The sequence below is a fragment of the Eptatretus burgeri genome, chromosome 4, assembly GCF_056783735.1.
Source record: "Eptatretus burgeri isolate ZD-2024b chromosome 4, Ebu_testis_v1, whole genome shotgun sequence".
In the NCBI taxonomy this organism is placed as follows: Eukaryota; Metazoa; Chordata; class Myxini; order Myxiniformes; family Myxinidae; genus Eptatretus; species Eptatretus burgeri.
In genome coordinates, this window is record NC_140964.1 from 129226615 (window position 1) to 129251087 (window position 24473).

Below are 24473 nucleotides of genomic sequence, written 5' to 3' on the forward strand. Positions count from 1 at the left end.
TTTAACACTCGAAGTTTTTACTATTTGATACTAATATAAGTTAGATAATGAATTTGACCATAAACTTGTATGTGTCAAGAAATCTGATATGGGTCATGGGGGATGTATGAATTTTTTTGTGAATGAGATGTATTTTTGCTCTGTGTTCGGAATGGCAGAAATATCTCCAGATGTCTTTGAAAGTTCATGTATAAATAGATGTTTGTCACAGTGAGCGTTGTTGTGAAGAAAGACAGGAATAAAATTTGGAGGCTTGTAATTAAGATGACAACAGGAATGAGCTAGACCTCTATATTTACCAGTAAGATGACAGTGATCCCTAACCTTGGCCTCTCCCTCAATTTTCTCCTCACAAATATGATAGATACTGTTCTTTATAAATTCCTTTTTCTTTGTTAATGACATTGGTTTATAGGTTTTCACCATTATTTCTCTTTGTCTTATAGTCTTTTTCCAATCGTCTTCCAAACTCCTCAGAGGCATCTTCTCCTTTATAAAGTTATCACTTGTATTCATCACCAACAGATGATTTGATATAATAACAGAAACCACAAGGAGTATGTTTTTGATATTTATTTGTGTATGATTTATTTGGATTTGGAGAAACAGTATCTATCTTTTCAAGGATACTTTCAAAATCAGCATATATCACAAACGGATGTTTTATAGATTTGTTAAAATCTTTGAATGATATGTTTGAACCTGTTTTTGGTAAATTGATTATGGTTGATTTTGGTTTATTTCAATATTTTGAGTGTTGATTTAATCATTCTTTTGTATGAAAGGAGTTGAGACATCTCTTACAAGGATACGTTTTACATTTTCTCTTGTATAGTTGTGATTTGGTTCATCTTGAGAAATTTGTGATGAGAGCATAATGTGATTTTTCCTTGAAGTAAAGTGAAGAATGTCAATGTGTGCTTCATCATTTATATAGTTGTTTGAAATTTTTAATATCTGAACTTTGTTTGTATCCGTTAATCCATATACATTAACAGATAGATTATTCATTTTCTCAAATTTAGGAACATCTCCCAATGACATTGGAAACTTTAAATCTTTAACATTTAATGTATTCTTTTATTTCTTATAATGTTCAACCCTTTCAGGATGTAAGTGAGCAAGCACAGACCATAGAAAACATTTATTAGGGCTTCGAGCCAAATGGTAGAAGCCCTATTGAATTTGTTAGTGTTATTATTAGGGCTTCAAGCCAAATGGCAGAAGCCCTATTGAATTTGTTAGTGTTATTGTTACGAATTCGCGCCCGCCCGGCGTGCGAACAGCCGCTTTAGCCAAGGCAGCCGTCTCACCCACCGGATGGACAATTCAGTCGCGACCTTCTGGAACAACGCCCGAAACCAGTCACGGGTGTGCTCCAAACGCTCTACCCACGTCAACACTCTACCCACGCGCAACAGGGTCAATCGGCGAATTATCGATATACCTAAGTATTCGCGCGGGCAGACTACCGAGAGACCGTACCTCAGCGAGGTCTGCTTGGACACGAACCGCCTAAGCGGTTCGTTCCATTCTGAGATAACTGAGCGGTGTATTATCGCGAGACCTTGCTAGACCCAATTCTTTTATCGGCTATTAAAGAGCCCGCTACCATTCCGAAAGCAATACGGCGATTCGATGGGGAAAGAGGACACAACGAACGGGTTAACATTCACACAAGGACATTTATTTATAAAACGACACATAAGCAGTCATGCAATGAATGGGGGAAGGGGACAAGACACGAGCAAGGTAAAGCACAACGACCGTCTATGATTATATTATTCACAAGCACTTACACAGTTGTACTTGCAGGACACGGTGCCACAACATTCACACAAATAAACCAAGAAAAGACCCCCTCAGAGACAAGGGGGTCAGACTGGGCCTGTAGGCCTTTATTACGTGGGACTTGGCAGACCGAAGGAGTCCCACGAGACCGTTGCAGGTTACCTCCACCCTCGTGGTGCCTTTCCCACGCTCTTTCCCCACGGCAGCTAGCGTTGCCAGGTGGCCGGGTGTCGGGCCTCAGCCGGCGACGCGCTGAGAGGAACGAACGGGTTTGGATGCTCTTTCAAAGTTGATGCTCTTTGTAACAACCCGTTCGTTCCTCAGCGCCGCTCGGACTGTCCCGAAGCCCGATCACCGCAGACCGTTTAGCGCTGGCTGGCGAGCTCTCTCCGGCTCTCCCCACACGAACGCGCAGGTCTGCCCAGCACTGCAGGCTCAGCCACGCTCTCTGCCTCGCGCGTCCTCCACTCCCCTGGACTTTGCCCCGCCTGTGTTCTTCCGGCTCCAGACTTCTCCGACCGCCTCCAGACTCCACCGACTACTGACTGACATCGAACTGGCGCTCCGCTTGGCCTTTTATAGGGAACGAGAGACGAGATCTGACCTCCTTTCTCTGACCTCTGACCTCCACAGGCCCCGCCCCTTTTTCTCCTGTGATCCGATTTCCGAGGCGAAGCTTTCACAGAGCGGACGTGCATGAAATCACCGTCACTGGCGCTCTCTGACCTCTGACTTCCACAGGCCCCGCCCCTTTTTTTGTGTGATCCGATTTCCGAGGCGAAGCTTTCACAGAGCGGACGTGCGTGAAATCACCGTTGCTGGCGCCAACAACGAAACCCCCGCGTCAGTTTGCAGCGACGCTGTTCGCTGGAGACTCGCCGCGGCTGGTGCAAAGATGGCGTCGCTTCGGGGATGAAGGTGAGGTGATGTTATTTGGGTGGGGGAGATGCGGTTTAGGAGATGGTGGGGAGATGTCGTTGTTATGACTGCGGTGTGGAGAGGGTGGTTGGTGGTTGAGGCGGTCATGGTTGTTGTGGTTAGTGGTTGAGGCTATCATGGTTGGTGTTGATCGTGGTTGTTGTGGTTGGTGGTGGAGGCGATCGTGGTTGTGGTGAAGTGGTTGGTCCAAAATAACGAGAGCGAAAGAAAAACGGCTCACTGAAGATCACAGCCCGAGTAACACGAATAATTTCCATAAAACAACGGTGGGGAAATCCAACTGAACATGGACTTATCGGCATAACTGAACTGAGGACCGATATGGTGTTCTGTGAATTTCCACAGCCGTAACACTACCCCCTCCCCTTTTTACAGATTCGTCCCGAGTCGTCAAATTTTCGTGTGCCATCATGTGTAAGTTTCCCCCAGCACGTTTTGTCTTCGGATCATTAGTGCAAAATTTCGTGTATTCGTGTCCCAAATATAAATAACCTACGGGCTGAGTAGCTAACTAAACAAACCCATTCATACAGACAACTTAAATAAATTGCCGGCGCTATGACACACATGCAGGGGGCGCAACTCATTTACAATTTTACTTAACCTTACAAATTTTACACTAAACCATGGCCCAGGACTGATCGACTCTGTGGGAAAAAGAAAAACACTTAACAATGTCATCCCACAGGCCATTTCGTGAAACAGGGAGCCAGGCTACCCAAATGCAGTCTCTGGCTCATGAAACCAATGCAGGTGACAAGGAATATGGCCGGCTGCTCAAACGCAGTCCTCGGCCTCCCCCGTGAATGAGCGCAGTGAACATAACGGTGCACGGGTGCACAAATGCAGTCTCCTTGTGCGGCTGCCTGCAAGGCAGTCCCTGCAGAAAAATGGATGGTACTGACTCAAGCAAACAAAACAGTGCACGGGCTGCTCAATGCAGTCCCGTGGTGCAGATGGATGGATGGACAACACGGTGCATGGGCCGCCAATGCAGTCCAGTGATGCGGCTGCCAACAGGGCAGTCCCTGCAGCACGCGCGACGATCCTGGCGTACATGGTAATGAATGGGGGCAAATGGATAACACTGTGCACGGGCTGCCAATGCAGTCCCGTGATGCGGCTGCCTAACAGGGCAGTCCCTGCAGCACGCGCAACAATCCTGGCGCACATGGTAATGGACAGAAATGGGGCAAAATGCAAGGAGGGGCTAGCAGGCATGGGGCAAAGGAAAAGGCAGGCATACAACGCATGGCAAGGCAAGACAAGGCCGTTGTGGTGAAGCTGACCGGCACAGACCTTGCAGCAAAACAGCCGGCAGATGAACTGACCGGCACAGGCCTTGAAGCAAAACAGCCGGCAGATGAACTGACTGGCACATGCCTTGTAGCTAAACAGCCGGCAGATGAACTGACCGGCACAGGCCTTGTCGCAAAACAGCCGGCAGATGAACTGACCGGCCTCTTGTCTTGTCCTGCAAGTGTGTGGAGGGAGTGCGGTGGTGCTGGCCAGTCAGAAGGCAGGCTCGGACCTACCCTACTGTCTCCCTCCCAACCTATTGCCTTTGCCTGTCTCTGTCCATACCCACTCCCTTAGTTTGCAAAACAAATTTAGCCCCAACTTGTTTTTTTTTTTGTTTTATTTTATTTTTATTTCCCCTATAACTCGACCCCCTAACCCCCTTTATTGTTTCTGTCCAGCTAACCTATCCTGTCACCTAGCCTACTCCCAACCCCTACGTTCCCTTCCTGGAGGGGAATAAGGGAGAGCTGGTGTCCTGTGTCGAGGCCCAATCCAAGCCTCAGAATGGCCTCCTCAGATCTCAGCGATCTCAACCACGGTGAGTCCAGTGGCCCACAACGAGAGCGAAGGGATGGATGGTGCGGAGGGGTACATCTCCTAACTACCCTAACATTATTGACTTTAAACTACCCCGGGGCTTTCCAAAAGTGCCTCTCGCTTAAACTGCTGGTTCTACAAACAAAGATTCCCGTCGCCTGTGTTGGTGTCCTCACAATTTCGGGCCTCGCCCTCGAATTTTCCCTCGTGCCCTTGCACAGTTTCATGGCTGGGACGCGTGGCTCCCATGGCAGGAACTACGCTCTGCCGATTCTCCAACTATGGCACCCTCGGGACCTGCAACTGCCTCCAAGCCTACCAGCTTCCTAAACACCGGTGAGTGCCCTCCCTGGCGACTCCCCTGAAACGCTCACGTGGCAGGCTGGTGCCCCGGGCCCCTTCCCTGGGTGCCCATGCCCAATGCACTGCCCACGCGGCCAATGGTGCCCCAGGCCCCGCATCATGCGGGCCTACCCATGCCCATTACACTATCCCGGCCCCCATGGACCCTTGGCCTACCGCGACCGACTAGCCCGGTGCACCCACTAAGCGATACTCACCGTTCGCAGCCACGCTCCCAGCCCGTCAACAGGGCTCCTGCACCTCTCCAAATGGGTTTCGAGCCTACATTCCCACCAACAGCAAAACGACCTCCATTTTGTCAATTTAACTTACCCACTAACTCACTTTACACTGACCCTGGGGTTCCTTGGGTCGGAATCACTCCTCCCCCCAATCACTCATCGCACCATGCATACCACATTTGCTCCATACACTCAGGCCGGTTGGCCCTCACTCACTCATCATGTCCATTTTCCATTTCATTTCACCACGTGGCTGAATACTGCCATTCTTCTGACTGCATCCCCTAACTACCTCGTCGTCCCTTAAACTAGTAGCACATTCCATTTAACACTACGTAGCTAAGCTACGTCCCCTCGACACATCCACAAGTCTGTGCATGTCTCCAAAATCCCTTTCCCATCCTAAATCTGAACTTAAACCCTCTACCTAATCCATTCCACGGGCTCCATGAGGACTTGTCCCTGCCCCATTTTGCCGGTCTAGCTAAGCTAACCCTTCCCCCTAACTAGTGGTATCCTGTGCCCGGGCCAAGGGGGTCTTCCACCCCTTGCCCGGGAATCCTGTTCACCCAAAGCGAGGCTTGCTTTTTTTTTTTGTAAATGCGTGCACCAGCGCAGAAACTCGCAACTTGCGCTCTTTCCCCGTGACGTCATGGCAGCCGTTCGCGCACCTTGTCCCTCCTCGGACGGTACCATCCGGCAGGAATTTCCGCCTCCTGCCAGATTCCGACCATGCAGCCACGACGTCACCCTGCGCATTAAAAACAAGCCTCGCGTTTCGAGGGGTTCTCCACGCGAACACATGTTCTCTGCTCGTCAGAGCTTCACACACGCTCGCCTGGAGAACCCATCCGGTCCAAATCCGTAATCCAGCCTACCTTCTGTCCGTCCGCAGGATTGGCTAATCCACCGCGTGTGTTTACGGACCGGGCTTCACTCCCGCAGGCACGCACGTGGCGGCCTCGTGCGTCGCACAGCACGGACCCCGCATGCGCTGCCGTGCAAACCCGGCACGGTCCCCAATGCAGCTGCGGCCGCTACTCGGCCTTTGTCCACCGTCAGGCAGCGTCGTCGTCGCACTCTCGCGCACAAACTCCCACGATGCTCACACACCTCGACATGACATTCACACTGGGACATGCGGTTGCATGTTCGCGCATGCCAACCGCCATCTCCCTCACATACAGCGACCTCACACACACGGTCTCTCTCACACATGGCCGTTCACTCACGCATGCTCTTTCACTCGCACACGTGGTTCCACTCACACACGGCCTTTCACTTGCACAGGGGGTTTCACTCACACACCTTTTCACTCACGCTCGCCATTTCACTCGCACACGCTGTCTCTTCCACACACGGTGCTTTATCCACACATGGTGCTTCATCCACAAGGGGTGTTTCATCCACACACGGTGTGCTGGGAGGCACGCACTTCAGCTCTCACAACCTCGCACACCATTTTACTCACACATGTGGTCTCTTTCACACAACTTTTCACCCACGCTATGCACGCATTTCAGCACACATTTCACCACACTCATGAACACACATACCGGGACATTTACTATGGGGATTTGTGCCACCACAAGGGGTCCCGGGGTCTCCAAACCCCCCAAGCTCCGTGTGCACCCGTCAACAGCACTCGCCCCCTCTACCTCGCAAAGCTCGACCGGACCCACCTGGTTGAGATCCACTTCAAGGGGGAATATTCCCTCCCCTCGTTCCTGACGGAGGCTCTCCGGCTGCTTGCACTGGGTCATGACACATTCCCTGAGCTCCCCCTCATCGTCCTCCACTAACTCTGTGTGTGTGTGTGTGTGTGTGTGTGTGTGTGTGTGTGTGTGTGTGTGTGTGTGTGTGTGTGTGTGTGTGTGTGTGTGTGTGTGTGTGTGTGTGTGTGTGTGTGTGTGTGTGTTTGTCTTTCACCCCGTCTTTATTGTGCCGTCTCTCCTCTACCGTTTCCATCTCCCGCGTCTCTGTTAATTCTATTAATTCCTGCATCTCCCTTCGTATCTCTGGCAATACTTCTATTTCCTTCTTTGTCTCTGTTATCATTTCTGTTTTCTCCTTTATTATCTCCCTCGTCTCTACGTGTCTTGCCGTACACGTCTGTCACCCCATTTATTTTTTCCCTCCGTGTCACCGTCGCTTTCTTCGTCACCTGCTCGAGTCTCGCCCAACGCGTTTTCCGTATTAATTTATCCTCCACCGCGGGGCCGACACAGTCCACACCCCCCCCCCCCCCGTTGGTTCGGTCGTATTTCCACGTGGCGCCGCCCTTATGCCTGCCTGCAGGCATCGCCCCACGCTCTGCATTTCACCCCTCATTTCTTTCATTTCGTTTTTCACCTCTTCCATGTTGTTTTACATTGTCACATTCATTTCTTGCGCATTTGTTTTCATGCTGTTATTCATTTCATCCATTTTGCACGCATTTGTTTTCATGCCTTCTTCCATTTTGCATGCATTTTCATTTATTTTGTTGTTTATTCCTTTTATTTTGTGTGTTTCAATCCATTTTGTTATTCATTTGTTGCATTTCTGCCAGCAAAACCCTGAATAGCTGGCCCATGTCAGGTGGGTCTATGGCCGCCGCTTCACCATCATCAGGCGTGGATTCGCCGGGGGCTGGGGAGGGAATTTGACGGAGGAGGTGAGGGGGGGGTGACGAAACCCACGGCCGCCGTGCCCATTTCGAGTTCTGGGTTCGTTTGTGGGGGAAATTCAACCTGCATCTCTATGGGCATATCCTGCACGGGGATTTCATCCTCAGCCATGGATCCTACATCAATACACATTTCCAAACCACCCTGCACCCGTTCGCCTTGAAACGCAATCTTGCTTCTCATAATAAATTTAAAAGCTCGTAATTTGATGGGAACCGAGGGTCGCTCCACACACCCATGGTCCGATTCCCGTTAATTTAGTTTGGAGGGGAATGGATTTGAATCTCACTCCTCGACACCAGTGTTACGAATTCTCCGGACGTTCCGGATCAAATTTCCGTTTATATCTCAAAGGAGCATCATTGCTTCGTTGGGCCCGATTACTTTTATCGGCATCGAAAGGGCCCGCTACCATTCCGAAAGTAATACGGCGGTTCGATGGGGAAAGAGAACACAACGAACGGGTTAACATTCACACAAGGACATTTATTTATAAAACGACACGTAAGCACGTAAGCAGTCATGCAATGAATGGGGGAGGGGACAAGACACGAGCAAGGTAAAGCACAACGACTGTATATGAGTATTATTCACAAGCACTTACACAGTTCTACTTGCAGGACACGGCGCCACAACATTCACACAAATAAACCAAGAAAAGACCCCCTCAGAGACAAGGAGGTCAGACTGGGCCCTAAGGCCTTTATTACGTGGGACTTGGCAGACCGAAGGAGTCCCACGAGACCGTTGCAGGTTACCTCCACCCTCGTGGTGCCTTTCCCACGCTCTTTCCCCACGGCAGCTAGCATAGCCGCGGTTGCACCCAGGCCTTGCCAGGCGGCCGGGTGTCGGGCCTCAGCCAGTGACGCGCTGAGAGGAACGAACGGGTTTGGATGCTCTTTCAAAGTTGATGCTCTTTGTAACAACCCGTCCGTTCCTCAGCGCCGTTTGGACTGTCCCGAAGTCCGATCACCGTAGACCGTTTGGCGCTGGCTGGCGAGCTCTCTCCGGCTCTCGCCACACGGACGCGCAGGTCTGCCCAGCAATGCAGGCTCAGCAACGCTCTGCCTCGCGCGTCCTCCACTCCCCTGGACTTTGCCCCGCCTGTGTTCTTCCGGCTCCAGACTCCACCGACGACTCTGACTGACTTCGAACTGGCGCTCTACTTGGCCTTTTATAGGGCCCGAGAGACGAGATCTGACCTCCGTTCTCTGACCTCTGACCTCCACAGGGCCCGCCCCTTTTTCTCCTGTGATCCGATTTCCGAGGCGAAGCTTTCACAGAGCGGACATGCGTGAAATCACCGTCGCTGGCGCCAACAATGAAACCCCCGCTTCGGTTTGCAGCGACGCTGTTCGCTGAGGACTCACCGCGGCTGGTGCAAAGATGGCGTCGCTTTGCGGATGAAGGTGAGGCGATGTTATTTGGGTGGGGGAGATGCGGTTTAGGAGATGGTGGGGAGAGGGTGGTTGGTGGTTGAGGCAATCATGGTTGTTGTAGTTGGTGTCGATCGTGGTTGTTGTGGTTGGTGGTTGAAGCGATCGTGGTTGGTATTGATCGTGGTTGGTGGTTGAGGCGATCGTGGTTGGTGTTGATCGTGGTTGGTGGTTGAGGCGATCGTGGTTGGTGTTGATCGTGGTTGTGGTGAAGTCGTTGGTCCAAAATAACGATAGCGAAAGAAAAACTGCTAACTGAAGATCACAGCCCGGGTGACACGAATAATTCCCATTAAACAACGGTGGGGAAATCTAACTGAACACGGACTTATCAGCATAACTGAACTAAGGACCTATATGGTGTTCTGCGAATTTCCACAACTGTAACACTATTACTATAGTTATTCTACTGACCGATTTTGTACCGGATCTGGAGGGAAAACGGTTGGATGAAATTCAACGAAACGCAACACGATAATTACTCTCCACCTGAAGTTTATACTTTGAAACATTTGATGATGTCGGTCACGTGGTATGGCGGCTATATTGGATTATCTCCAAAACCTAAAAACATCTTCTCCAGAACGGATAAAGTGACAGCCTCAAACTTTTGCACACCTTTGTTACGTTCCATGAGATTAAGTTGTTAATTTGGTCCAAATCGTGATGCAATTTATATGATTTAAAATGATGCAGATTTGCCTCATTAAGTATGCAAAATATGCAAATGAGTTGAAAAAATGTAATGACATTTAGATAGGACATAAACAGGGGACTCTCAATATGTTTATACTATGTCTGTGTTTGACCCCATTGAGGTTGCAGAGCCCCCCAATGTTGAAAATCACCCATTTTTGAAATGTCATAAAATGAAAACAACACTTGGAGAAAATTCAATGAACCTCAACCAAGTAATAACTCTCCACCTGAAGTTAATACTTTGAAAATTTTGATGACGTAGGTCACGTGGTATGGTAGCCATATTGGATTTTCTCCAAAACCTAAAAACATCTTCTCCAGAACGATTAACTCAACAGCCTCAATCTTTTGCACACATGTGCTACGTTCTATGTGAATGTTAAGTTGTTAATTTGGTCAAAATCGTTACATCATCTATATGATTACAATGATGCCGATTCGCCTCATTAAATATGCAAATGAGAGTTGAAAAAATTTAATGACTGATTTAGATAGGCCTTAAAGAGGGGACTCCCAATATGTTTATACAATGTCTGTATTTGACCCCAGTGAGGCCCCAGTGCCCCCCAAAGTTAAAAATCAGCCATTTTTGAAATGTCGTAAAATGAAAACAACAGTTGGATGAAATTCAATGAAACTTCACACCGTAATAACTCTCCACCTGAGGTTTATACTTTGAAAATTTTGATGACGCAGGTCACGTTGTTTGGTGGCCATATTGGATTTTCTCCAAAACCTAAAAACATCTTCTCCAGAAGGGATAATCCGACAGCCTCAAACTTTTGCACACATGTCTGATGTTGCATGGGAATGTTAAGTTGTTAATTTGGTCGAAATCGTTACATCATTTATATGATTAAAATGATGCCGATTCACCTCATTAAATATGCGAAATATGCAAATGAGAGTTGAAAAAGGTTAATGACATTTAGATAGAACATTAACGGGGGACTCCAAATATGTTTATACCATGTCTGTATTTGACCCCAGTGAGGCCCCAGAGGCCCGCAAAGTTTAAAATCACCCATTTTTGATACGTAAAATGAAAACTAAAGAAGATTGAGCTATAGTGACCGCACAATCCAGAAGATCTTTTAACGTTCTTCAGGTTTGCCATTTACATTAATAAGCAAATGTGTAGGTATTGGACTTTTTTGGGGACTTGAAAATTTGTCCAGCCTCGATTTGTCCGATGTGAAGTTTCTTTTGAGATCTGATCTGACTACGTTGATTAGTATCATGGTTGTTGATAATGATATTGGGTATTTATTAGTTCCAATTAAACTCTTTCAGGGCTTAGTAATTTAAACTCCTGTGTTATTTGGCATTACTCACATAGATTTGCTCTGCAGAATATTGTAAAAGCGTTTCCAGGTCATGTTCATTTAAACACGTTGATATTTTACGTTTCGTGGGAAAAGTTTAAGTTTCACGTTTGGATTGCAAGAAAAATCCAAGCACTCTTTTCTGACGAGACATCTTTGTGTTCCCTGTTTACTTTTGATCGTAACATCAGTATTATACATGCTAATAGTGATTTTAGATATCATTTACGTTTAATTCCAATGAAACTTCTTCAGGCCATGACAATTGAAACTTCTGTGTTAATTGGCATTATTTGCATACATTTGTTTTGTAAAGGCATCACCAAGTCATATTCATTCGAATTATTAAGGAAACTTAACACCATAATAACTCTCCACCTGAAGTTTATACTATGAGCATTTTGATGACGTCGGTCACGTGGTTTGGCGGCCATATTGGATTTTCTCCAAAACCTAAAAACATCTTCACCAGAAGGGATAACCCGACAGCCTCAAACTTTTGCACACATGTCCGATGTTCAATGGGAATGTTAAGTTGTTTATTTGGTCAATCGTTATGTAATTTATATGATTAAAATGATGGCGATTCGCCTCATTAAATATGCAAATGAGAGTAGAAAAAGGTTAATGACACATTTAGATAGAACAAAAACGGGGGACTCCAAATATGTTTATACCATGTCTGTATTTGACCACAGTGAGGCCCCAGAGCCCCCCAAAGTTTAAAATCAGCCATTTTTTGAAATGTCATAAAATGAAAATTAAAGAAAACAGAGCAATAGTGACTGCACATTCTGGAAGAACTTTTAACGTTCTACAAGTTTGCCATTTACATTAATAAGCAAATGTGTAGTTATTGGACTTTTTTGGGGACTTGAAAATTTGTCCAATGGGAAGTTTCTTTCTTTATCGTGTATGTATTGCTATCGGCTTTACAATCCTTCATCGATATAACGCCAGGCCATTAGGGACACCGTAGCAAGACACCATTGCAGACTCTGTGCACATTGCAGAAGCCCGGGATCACTGCCAGCAGTTATAAAGTGGCAGTTCTAGTTATTTGTTTTGAATATTAACAACCTTGAATATTAACAATTTGACTTGAAAATTTGTCCAGCCTCGATTTGTCCGATGTGAAGTTTCTTTTGAGATCTGATCTGACTACGTTGATTAGTATCATGGTTGTTGATAATGATATTGGGTATTTATTAGTTCCAATGAAACTCTTTCAGGGCTTAGTAATTTAAACTCCTGTGTTATTTGGCATTACTCACATAGATTTGACTGCAGAATATGGTAAAAGCGTTTCCAGGTCATGTTCATTTAAACACGTTGATATTTTAGGTTTCGCTGGAAAAGTTTAAAGGCCCAGTCACACCTTGACGTTTTAGCCAGCTTATGCCAATTTTTGAAAAATGTCTAAAACGCTGGTACACGTCGAATACGTTATGGGTAAGTTTTGATAACATTGAGAGCACGCTGAAAAACAGTCATACGTCGTAGTACGCTGGCTTTAAACGTTGTACTTTTCGGTTGTCCTCAAATTTTCCATGCTTGAAATTTTTGGACGTATGCCAGCATATGACTCACACGTTCCGCATAACGCTGGCCATTAGTTATAGGCATGTCACGCGATCGTTGACTCGCGTCGACACACGTTACTTGTGAGTTACTCATATGTCGAAACATGTCGAGGTAATGTTTAGCGTACCCGAAACTTATTTCTAACCTATGAGTAACGTGTTGTACTCACGTTACGCGATCGGTGACACATAGACACACGTTACTTGTAAGGTGCTTATAAGTCGAAACGCATCAAGGTAATGGTTAGCGTCAATGTTCCAGACTCCCTGGTTTTATTTTTTTTTTTCTTCCTTCCTTCGGTATGACGGTGATGTTGACACTTCGATTTCTAGTGCGGTTATAATATAATATAATTAATAGGCTGCCGCTCAATGATTTAAATCATAACCGCACGTACATTGAACACCGTCATACCGAAGAAACAAAAAAAAAAAGCCGGGAGTCTGGATCACTGACGCTAACCATTACCTTGACGCGTTTCGACTTATGAGTAACTTACAAGTAACGTGTGTGATGTGTGTCAACGATAGCATATCGTGCGTACAACTTATTCCCATCGCATGCGGAGCGTGTGTCAAACGGCAAGTACGTCGTAAAATTTTCAACATGTTTAAAATTACAAGACATACTCCACTTAAAACGATGTATGATAGCGTACTTTAGCGTTCTATTTACGCATACCGAACTTACCCATACCGTATTCGACGTGCGCCAGCGTTTTAGATGCATTTTTCAGAGGTCGGCATAAGCTGGCAAGATCGCCAAGGTGTGACTGCGATGTTGACACTTCCATTTCTGCGGCGGTTATGATTTGAATCGTTGTGCAGCAGCCTTTTCATAACCTACGCCACGTAATTGTCGGCGATGCGTGCAGCGCGCTATGCCTAAGTTATACTATTGTTGGGCATAGGTTGTGAAGGCCGACAACAGGTTCAGCAATCCTTGGTGTAAGTTATCTATTACACAACGAAACGTTCTGTGTCCGTTACTAATACGTTATGCATAAGACCAAGTCGTTATGAATAGGTCCGAATCTTTATAAAAAACATCAAAAGTTCAACGTAAAGGCCCAGTCACACCTTGACGTTTTAGCCAGCTTATGCCAATTTTTGGAAAATTTGTCTAAAACGCTGGTACACGTTGAATACGTTATGGGTAAGTTTTGATAACATTGAGAGCACGCTGAAAAACACTGCCATACGTCGTTGTATGCTGGCTTTAAACGTTGTACTTTTCGGTTGTCCTCAAATTTTCCATGCTTGAAATTTTAAGACTTATGCCAGCGTATGACTCACACGTTCCGCATCACGCTGGCCATAAGTTGTAGGCACGTCACGCGATCGTTGACACACGTTACTTGTAAGTTACTCAAAAGTCAAAACACGTCGAGGTAATGTTTAGCGTACCCGAAACTTATTTCTAACCTATGAGTAACGTGTTGTACTCACGTTATGCTTTCGTTGACACACGTTACTTGTAAGGTGCTCATAAGTCGAAACACATCAAGGTAATGGTTAGCGTCAGTGTTCCAGACTTCCTGGTTTTATTTTTTTATTTTTTATTTTCTTCCTTCCTTCGGTATGATGGTGATTTTGACACTTCGATTTCTAGTGCGGTTATTATATAATATAATTAATAGGCTGCCGCTCAACCATTTAAATCATAACCGCACTGTACACTGAACACCGTCATACCAAAGAAAAAAAAACCGGGAGTCTGGAACACTGACGCTAACCATTACCTTGACGTGTTTCGACTTATGAGTACCTTACAAGTAACGTGTGTCGGTGTGTCAACGATCGCATATCATGCGTACAACTTATTCCCATCGCATGCGGAGCGTGTGTCATACGACAAGTACGTCGTAAAATTTTCAACATGTTAAAAATTACAAGATGTACTCCATTTAATATGACGTATGATAGCGTACTTTAGCGTTCTATTCACGCATACCAAACTTACCCATACTGTATTCGACGTGCGCCAGCGTTTGACGCATTTTTCAGAGGTCGGTATACGCTCGCAAGATCGCCAAGGTGTGACTGTGATGTTGACACTTCCATTTCTGCGGCGGTTATGAATTGAATCGTTGTGCGGCAGCCTTTCCATAAGCTACGCCACGTCATCGTCGGCGATGCGTGCAACGCGCTATGCCTAAGTTAGACTATCGTTGGGCATAGGTTGTGAAGGCTGACAACAGGTTCAGCATTCATTGGTATAAGTTATCTATAACACAACGAAACGTTCTGTGTCCGTTTGTGTTATGCATAAGACCAAGTCGTTATGAATACGTCCCAATCTTTAAAAAAAAATCATCAAAAGTTCAACTTAAGCCAGCGTTTTACATACATTTTAATACGTTGCCATTGCTGGCTAAAACGTCAAGGTGTGACTGGGCCTTAAGTTTCACATTTGGATTGCAAGAAAAATCCAAGCACTCTTTTCTGACGAGGCATCTTTGTGTGCCCTGTTTACTTTTGATCGCAACATCAGTATTATACATGCGAATAGTGATTTTAGATATCATTTACGTTTAGTTCCAATGAAACTTCTTCAGGCCATGACAATTGAAACTTCTGTGTTAATTGGCATTATTCGCATAAATTTGTTTTGAAAAGGCATCACCAAGTCATATTCATTCGAATTATTAAGGAAACTTAACACCGTAATGACTCTCCACCTGAAGTTTATACTTTGAAACATTTGATCTCCAGACGGGATAATCCAACAGCCTCAAACTTTTGCACACATGTCCGATGTTCCATGGGAATGTTAAGTTGTTAATTTAGTCGAAATCGTTACGTAATTTATATGATTAAAATGATGCCGATTTGCCTCATTAAATAGGCAAATGATAGTTGAAAAAATTTAATGACATATTTAGATAGGACATAAACAGGGGACTCCCAATATGTTTATACTGTCTGTGTTTGACCGCAGTGAGGCCCCAGAGCCCCCCAAAGTTTAAAATCACCCATTTTTGACGCGTCATAAAATGAAAATTAAAGAAAACAGAGCAATAGTGACTGCACATTCTGGAAGAACTTTTAACGTTCTACAAGTTTGCCATTTACATTAATAAGCAAATGTGTAGTTATTGGACTTTTTTGGGGACTTGAAAATTTGTCCAATGGGAAGTTTCTTTCTTTATCGTGTATGTATTGCTATCGGCTTTACAATCCTTCATCGATATAACGCCAGGCCATTAGGGACACCGTAGCAAGACACCATTGCAGACTCTGTGCACATTGCAGAAGCCCGGGATCACTGCCAGCAGTTATAAAGTGGCAGTTCTAGTTATTTGTTTTGAATATTAACAACCGCTTTCTTAAGTTGTATCTCTTTTGTTAAATCAATATAAGAAGAAGCTTGAAGAGGATCTGATTTCAAGATTTGTATATCTACAAAGATAATTTTTGTAAGAGCAAATCCACTACCAACTACAGTGTTATCAACATCTTGTTCTTGTTTCTGGAGTTCATCGTAAATATCACATCTTATATTACAAAATCTTGAAATGATGAGATAAAGTGAGGGTTTGTTCTCATATAGGGAGTAGTTTCATCGTCTTGTCTTACCATTTTCAATTTTACTCCCATATATAACTTAAAAGTTTTCGTTTCACTTTATGTGTTTTTAATTATAGTGTCAATACTTTGTTTAACCATATCAACAGCTTCCATGATTGAACATGGTCCAGGGTCTTGAAAACAAAACATTCTTATTTTTACATGCCCTTTAAATGCCCCATCAGTGTTTTCAATGGAGAATTTAGCTTCCCTTTCTTCATTGTTCTTGTGTTTGCGTGATTGAAGGTGTTTATTATAATTTTTTTAAAAGAATATCATTATCACATCTGTCACAATGTTTTGTTTCTTGGTCAAGTGGAGATATTTGTCTGAAAAGATTGAATGTGTGTTTGTTGGTTTGAAGGTGTTTTTTATAATATTTATATTCATGATTACAAACATCGCAGTAAGTTGTATTCACTATATTTATATTACTAGTGCGGGCCCGTAGGTGTGAGCCCGTAGGTGCGTAAACGACGACTGGATTGGGGCATTTTCACCCCCCCCACCTCTCTCACCCCCTCCTCTCTCCCCCTCTCTCGTGCCAGTACCATCTCTCATGGGTGAAGCGTGCCAGTATGTGCAGCTTCGTTCCTTCGCTCTCGTAAACGACGACTGGATTGGGGGCATTTTTTTCAATTCGATCGGACCAACCATATCATAAATGGCCATAACTTGGGAAACACCTGGGAAACGCAGGTCCCCAGCATCAATTGTGACGTCATATCAAACGAACAAGAATTGACGCCCCCTCTCTCTCGCTCCCCCTAGTCTCACCCCTCCTCTCTCCCCCCTCCTCTCTCGCCCCCACTCTTACCCCCCTCAATCGCCCCCACTCTAACCCCCTCCTCTCTCGCCCCCATTCTTACCCCCTCTCTCACCCCCTCTCTCGCCCCCAATCTAACCCCCCTCTCTCGCCCCTCCTCTCTTGAATTGTGATGCCCCCTCTCTCGCCCCCCTCTCAAACCTTAATATCAAACCTTGAAAAGGCACATCCACAGGTCCCTAGCAATATCCTGGCAAGTTTCAATTAGATCGCACCGTCAATCGTGCAAAAAAAATAAAAAAACATTAATTGTGACGTCATAGCACCGTGTCTTGTCATTGGTCGACAGATAAATGGCCATAACTTGGGAAACACCTGCGAAACACTCAGGTCCCCAGCGTCAATTGTGACGCATATCAAAAGAAGAAGAAGAACAATTGTGACGCTCCCTCTCTCTCGCTCCCCCCTAGTCTCGCCCCCCTCCTCTCTCAAACCTTAATATTAAACCTTGAGAAGGCACATCCACGGGTCCCCAGCAATATCCTGGCAAGTTTCAATTAGATCGGACCGTCAATCGTGCAAAAAATAAATAAATAAACATTAATTGTTACGTCATTCGTGAAGTCATAGCACCGTGTCTTGTCATTGGTCGACAGATAAATGGCCGTAACTGGGGAACCGCTCGTCCGATTGATATCAAACCTCGAAAAGGCACATCCACGGGGCCCCAGCAATATTCCTAGCAAGTTTCAATCCGATCGGACCGGTGGTCGTCGAGAAACTGTGGTCGCAGACAGACAGACAGACACACACAGATTGCTGGAATTATAGATCGATAAAACTTTGCTTAAAATAAAATGTTCTTGATGAAAATTGTTTAATTTATAGGTGAATCTCTGCTTAAAACCATTTTATCCTCCAACTTTTTAGCAGCGTCTCGCGTAACGAACGCTGCTCAGAGAGAGCTTGGCGTTGTTCTTCTTCTTCTTCTTGTGAAGACAAAACCTTAATCTCGAAGACTCGGTTCTTGTTTTACTTAATAAATACAATGTATCAAGACACAAAAGATAAGTTTCAATCAATCTCTTCATTTGTAAAAGATACTGAGAAATATGTCAAGGTTGTAAAAGTGAACAAAGATAAATATAACAACTATTGGATAAAAACAATTATGGTGGATAATATGAGTTCTTCAATTTCCTTCAGTGGAAGGGCTTTTAGTATACCTGGAAGAACATCAATTAAAGTATCTCTAACAAAAGTTTCTCCTCTCCTTCTGGTAATATATTCAAAACTAGAAAAAGCAATGAAACAAGAAAAAGTATCAAAAAATAAAAACCTTATGGATGAAGCTTGAGAAAGAAAAGATAAGACCATCTGTAATATGCAAGGAGAAATTTGTATTTTTTTTTCAACCCTAAAGATATAAATCCTGATGAAATAAAGGATGTTAATATATCAGGTGAAATGACATTTCTTTCAATTGTAGATAAGGATCATTTTAAAATTGCCTTTGAAATAAAAAATGTAGCAGTTGAATCTGTTTATGAAAAAAGTATTATATAGATATCAATGGTAATGTTTTTTTCTTCTAATTAAATACGAGTCATTATTCAACTGAAGATTTTGAAGATTATGAGAGTGATTATGATACTGAGAGTTTGTTCAAACGATAGTTATGAAAGTAGTTTTATAGATGATTGTGAAAGTATCGAAGATGAATTTTAGTTTAAGTAAAGTTTTACTTTATAAATATGCTAGATTTTGAGCCTCTTGAATTCCCTGATTCTCCATATGACAAATTTGAGAATTGTACTGCACGTGATAGAGTGGGATTAAACACAGTCAAAAGCCTATAAACAATGCAGTAGGGTTAAAATACCACCTAACCCACAACAAATTGCAACAAAAGGTTTTTCAGTGGTTTTCATTCCTACTGGATATACTGATCAACAGAAAAAAAAAGTCTACCAAAATCTGACATCCGGAAATGGGTTAAAAGTCATTTTCAAGATGGCCGCCACCGGGCTTTGAAATTACTAAAACAGCTATAACTTCTTCAATCATTGTGATAAAAACATAATTGTTGGTTCTGGTCCATGGTTTTAATGGATCAGCAATCCACTGGTGTCAATAAAATTTAGATCTGATCAGTATTTAACATGAAATACAAGATGACGGCAAAATTCAAGAGTGCAAAAATCAATAAATCTCCCATCTGAACCAAAATCACTGAAACATTTATTTGTGAACATTACATAATGGCAGTTTAGGTTACAATTTCAGTCCTCATCACTGTCCTCTAGTTCCTCAGAGGCTTGATTTAGTGGATTGTCACAAAACGTCACTTGGCATGATCGACATGCAGACGTACACGGAAGCCCATTCTCCTGCAGCTGCAATGGAGTGTGTCACAAGTTGTGGTGCAGTTGCAGTGTATCATCTTCAGAAGAGTGTCTGGTGCAGCATTCATGGCAGTCATGATAGGTACAAATCGATTGTCTTCAAGTCCCCAGCCCCAGTCCAGAGGATCGAGGTCACTCTCCATCCCCATCCAAACCATGACCTGGTAGTACACTCGGAGACAATGAAACTTGGTGGCATATTCCATTTGGGGAAGACGTTCAGGTGTAACAAAAGACTTAGCAGCAGCGACCTTCTTTGTGAATATCTTGTAACGCATGGCTGCCAGAGAACTTGTGCTCTCCCCACCAAATATAACGGCCATCGCTTGGCTACCAAGTTTCTTTATTTCAGCGTGGCTGACGCCTCTCGAAGTGAATGTATCTGCACACAACTGGAGGCCTTGATCATCTTCCATGAGTTTCTGAAAGACTGATTTTTTTCCCAATGCCATGCACACAAGATGTTGAATCACATCCTGTGAAGGCGTGCAGGAATAATAGTTGAGTGCACAACTTATTCCCAAGAAGATGCTTCGTCCGATTGATGTCATATACTTTCAGATTGCTTCTTGACTGGTTGTCTGATCTGAAATATAGTGGTTTTCCATCTGGTATACAGTAATGGAGCAAAAGCATCAACAAATCTGTGTCCTCTCTGATTAGTGTGGTGGAATGCAGAATTGTGCTGTTTACGGCTGTCTTGGTAATGTCCACATCAGCATCCCCTTCTGCCTGAATAACTGTGCAGCCCACTTTCTTCAGCTGATCACCTATTAAGGTGATCGATCAGCTGTTGCTTGTTACTGCCGACACATAAGAATTAATCTCTCTTTCCGTCAAATTCAGTTTCTCCGGTGAAGTTCACAGTCGGATAGCTGTTGGCTTGTCCCCGTCTCTGCTGAGTGTTAGCCTTTATCAAAGGGCCTGCACCATAGCCATCAAAGACAGCAGTTGCTGTCCCATAGTGTTTTGTTGTGAAGGCCACATATGCTCTGGCTATTTTGCCATATGTATCTCCCTTCTTCCACTTGAGCTTGTGCAGCAAGGGTCCACCATCAAGAACATACCTTTCAGTCTTAAGGTGTGCTGAAGGTGTGGTGCCAGGTACTCCTTCACATGTCAGTGCCTTGGTACAGTGGTCATTGACGGCTTGAGCGAGTTGAAGTTTGTCCACCTTCCTCAAGATCTTGTTGTCCTCAAAGAGGGATGGAGGGTATGGACTGAGCTCAAAACTCATCACCTCCTCAAGTGACAAATCACCTATCTGGGTTACCACCAGGAATCGCTGGAATAGCACACTGGAGTCTGGTTCTGTAAGGAGCAACCTGGAGAGCATTAGAATTTCCCAGGGTCTTTGCTTTCTCAGTCCTCTTGATGGAGAAGGAAAACACAGGTTGTCCAATCATTCTCTCAATGATTTTGTTCCCAACAGCTTCATATTCATGCACGTTGATGTCTTCGCTTGCCACGATACCATTTATGACATTTCTCAATGTAGGATCAGAGGAGAAAGGTGAAAATGCATTCAGCTTTGTGCTTATCTTCGAGAGGTCGAATCCATGTCTTTCAATTCTGGCACCAGTTGCTTCTTTATGCTGTTCGCTTGTTGCGTATGTGAGATCATTGAAGTACTTCATGGCGACGTTGACCTCAGATGTTATGGGGGCCGACATTGTCCACAATGTTAGGTGTTCCTCTCTCATCTTACTGCCATGAGTCAAGCCACCGGTGCTCTTTAGTGATCTCATGAGTGTTTGTTCGATGACAAGATCACAGCTGAGGCCTGCCCAAAACTGGTTTATTTGCCGGATCACATGGAAGCCATTTTGAAACTTCTCATACACATCTGGGTGTTTGCTCTCCAGTTCACTCATTTCTTGTACATAGAGATAAGCAGACTTCTGGTAGTTATGTCCAGCTGCTGCAAATATTGGCAAGGCATCAGCAACAGCTTGCAAATGATCCTTCCAAGAACCAGTGCGATCTGCCTTGATCATTGCTCGAGCAGTATGGAGCATTTTCTGATAACCCAGCCACAGCTTACTCGTTTTGGATTGTGCAACAAGTTCAGATTTCTTTTTTTCAAGTTCATCAGTGATCTTCACAATTGCAGCTGATTCTTCAAGACTTTCAAGAGAGATGTCACCCGTTAGCAAGGACGAATACATTTTCTCAATCTCTTCTACTTGGAGCATGAACTCAGGATTTTCCTCCACTACAGATGCCACAATAATTTGATGTAGACACTTGCTCACTAGTAGATGGCCTCGGAATGCCCTCTGAACAGATTTTCCAGACATCATATGAACTACAGAATTTTCACTGTACACCAGTTCCAGGATGTTTTTGAGTCCTGTTCTCGCCATCAACGTACCTATTGCTCCAAGCAGATTCATGAACGTGTGAAATATACCCAGCCTAAGCACGATCCCCTTCAAATGGCTATTCTCTGGTGCAGCACTGATTATATATCTTGGCAGCTTTCCAGTACAGCGGTTAATCAAACGTGATCACAGGAAGGACATGGTGTCTGATGGCCATGTTGGACAGGAAGTTCAAAGTGGACAGAATGCAAGCCTTGTCGCCTGGATACATATCAATCATTGGCAGATACAGAATGGAGGATGCGCCAGGATGTGTCTGTCCTCGGTGAAGGATGTGTATCATCCCCTGCCAGCCTGGTACAGTCTGCTTGAAATGGAAGGATAGCTCCCAGCGTGGTGTCCGAGGTGCAGCGGAACATGGAGGGCAAGAGCGTAGCAGTAACTTCGCTTTATTCCGCGTCCGAATGTACATCACTGCCACCCCTAGCGGGCAAGTCATGATATACGAAAACCCAATCACGTGATACAGCACACTCCTCCCCACGTAAAATGACAATTCTAATGATGAAATGACAATTATAACATGACCAAACGAAACCAATCAACAATCAAAATCCTCCAAGTACCACGGCCGTCTCCTGACCCGCCTCGGACGGGCAGCGACGCCAGATGGCCCAGGCTCAGACGCCTCCCGGCTTGGTTGAGGTGACACCCTCGCCGGACTCGCCCCATCCGCAACAACAACCGCCCCCGGCCGACAAGCTTGCTCGTTGTCCTCGGGCAGGACTGAATCAGGTGAACAACGCGTGGGCGTCGGCACGTCCGGCCCTGGCGATACGTCTGGCCAAGGCGACATTACAGGTGGGGGTCCCACATCGCTCGGCACGGGGGGGGGGGAGGGGGACGCTGAACAGTGATCATGCATTTGGTCCACGTGCCGCTTCCACACCCAGAAGATCTCAACTCTCATGTCACAGACTTGGAGATCTGGGAGGTCTCAGAACTTGATGTTGTGAAGAACATTGGTTGCAAAGCCATATTCTTTGATATCAATTTTTGACATCTGTACAATGTTCAATTCTGAAATCTTCTGCCTTGTCACAAGATGACTTGATTTTCTACTCGGAGTCAATGCAGCTATCATGCCCATTCCATGAAAGGTACCTTTGCCATCAAGGGTGATTATGTTGTGATCTACATTGTCACCGGCAAACAACACTGATAGGTCAAATACGCCTGTTTCTTCAATTAGCAAATCGGGTGTGACACAGCTTGCCGCATTCTTTTCAAACCGCAGTACTTCAACATATGATGAGCCGTACCCCATATTACACAGGGTTTCTACAAGGAATTTTGACCGATATATGTGATGGAACCTGCACAGCGAGACCAATCTGGAGTGGTGCAATAACAGCCCGAAGTCTCACTGCTTGTACAATGGCTTGTCCAATACTAGCCACTTTACGTTGCGTGGTTTTTCCAACGAACAGACTATTCGACATAGTGTATCTGGAAGGAATGCCAGTGCAGAATCAAGTTCAAGTTCTTCTGATTTTGGGTAGTGATCAGTAACAGATGGTACACCGTTCTTGATATCACTCTTGATCAGCCTTGCTGCCATCTCAATTATGGTCTTCTTTTGTGCCTCTTCATCTCTTTCTCGCTGTGCTTCTTTGTAGAATGACCAGAGTATGTGTGATGTTTTCTCCCTGAATGTAACTGTCATTTACGCCCTCTCCTTCAGCAATATAAATAGAGTCCCCATATCTGTCCTTCATTTTCTTCTTCAGATAGTAGTTGGTGTATGGAAGAGAATTTTCATCCATAAGAAACTTCAATTTTACCACGAAGGTACAAAGCAGTCATCTGTTCCTCATCATTCATCTCAAGATATGAACACATTCTGGAGAATGTCTGCTCTTGATCACTAGCTATCTATCGGACGTCCACATTTCCTACTTGTTGAATCTGGTCCACTCCGGAAGTGCACTGGAACATCACGCCCAGTGCGGAAATGGACACTGTACTGTTGATGATATCTGCAGTCAGCTGCATGAAGATCTCCACCATAGTACTCAATCCGCCCTTTCACTGTGAATGACCAATCATCGGACTGATTCTCACAGCACTCCAGAATGGTTTTGGCAAAGTCCGTCAGTCTTGACATGACTGTAGTCAAAACTTCCAAGGTCCACTGTGGTCCCACAGAACAGTCAGATTTGCTGTTGAAAGGCCCGGTCAACACACGTGAACTTCGCTTCCTGGACGGTTTGGATGGTCCTTGTTTCTTCTTTTGATTCAGGATGTCGTGTTGATTTATATACCGTTTACAACAGTCCGTGTGTACCTTGCATCCAGCCGCCACATAAACGTCGTCACCTCTCTGAACACTGGCTGCATTGATGCCATCAGCGCCCTTCTGACGAATTTGCACAAAGTCACTTCCATCCTCAAGCCTCCCCTTGCAAATTGAACGCCGATCTTTGTGCATCTCAGGAGCACTCATTCTTCAAACCTGAAACACAGAAAACAAAACATTCAGG

The 24473-nt window shown here is 44.9% G+C and overlaps 2 protein-coding genes across 11 annotated transcripts in view; one reads left to right on the forward strand and one right to left on the reverse strand.

Annotated features, from left to right (window-relative positions):
- Nucleotides 1-24473, forward strand: part of LOC147029100 (uncharacterized) — a 122606-nt gene that overhangs the window by 48270 nt on the left and 49863 nt on the right. The gene's annotated exons all lie outside the window — the stretch shown is intronic.
- LOC147029101 (uncharacterized) overlaps nucleotides 19421-24473 on the reverse strand; it is an 80431-nt gene continuing 75378 nt past the window's right edge. For all 10 annotated transcript variants that reach the window (XR_015056796.1, XR_015056797.1, XM_085876236.1 and 7 more), the window contains one exon: nucleotides 19421-24445. Coding sequence is in view for 8 of the 10 variants with exons in the window: in XM_085876236.1 (XP_085732362.1) it covers nucleotides 20863-22002 (1140 nt within the window). In the remaining 2 variants the exon portion in view is untranslated. The remainder of the gene's footprint in view (nucleotides 24446-24473) is intronic.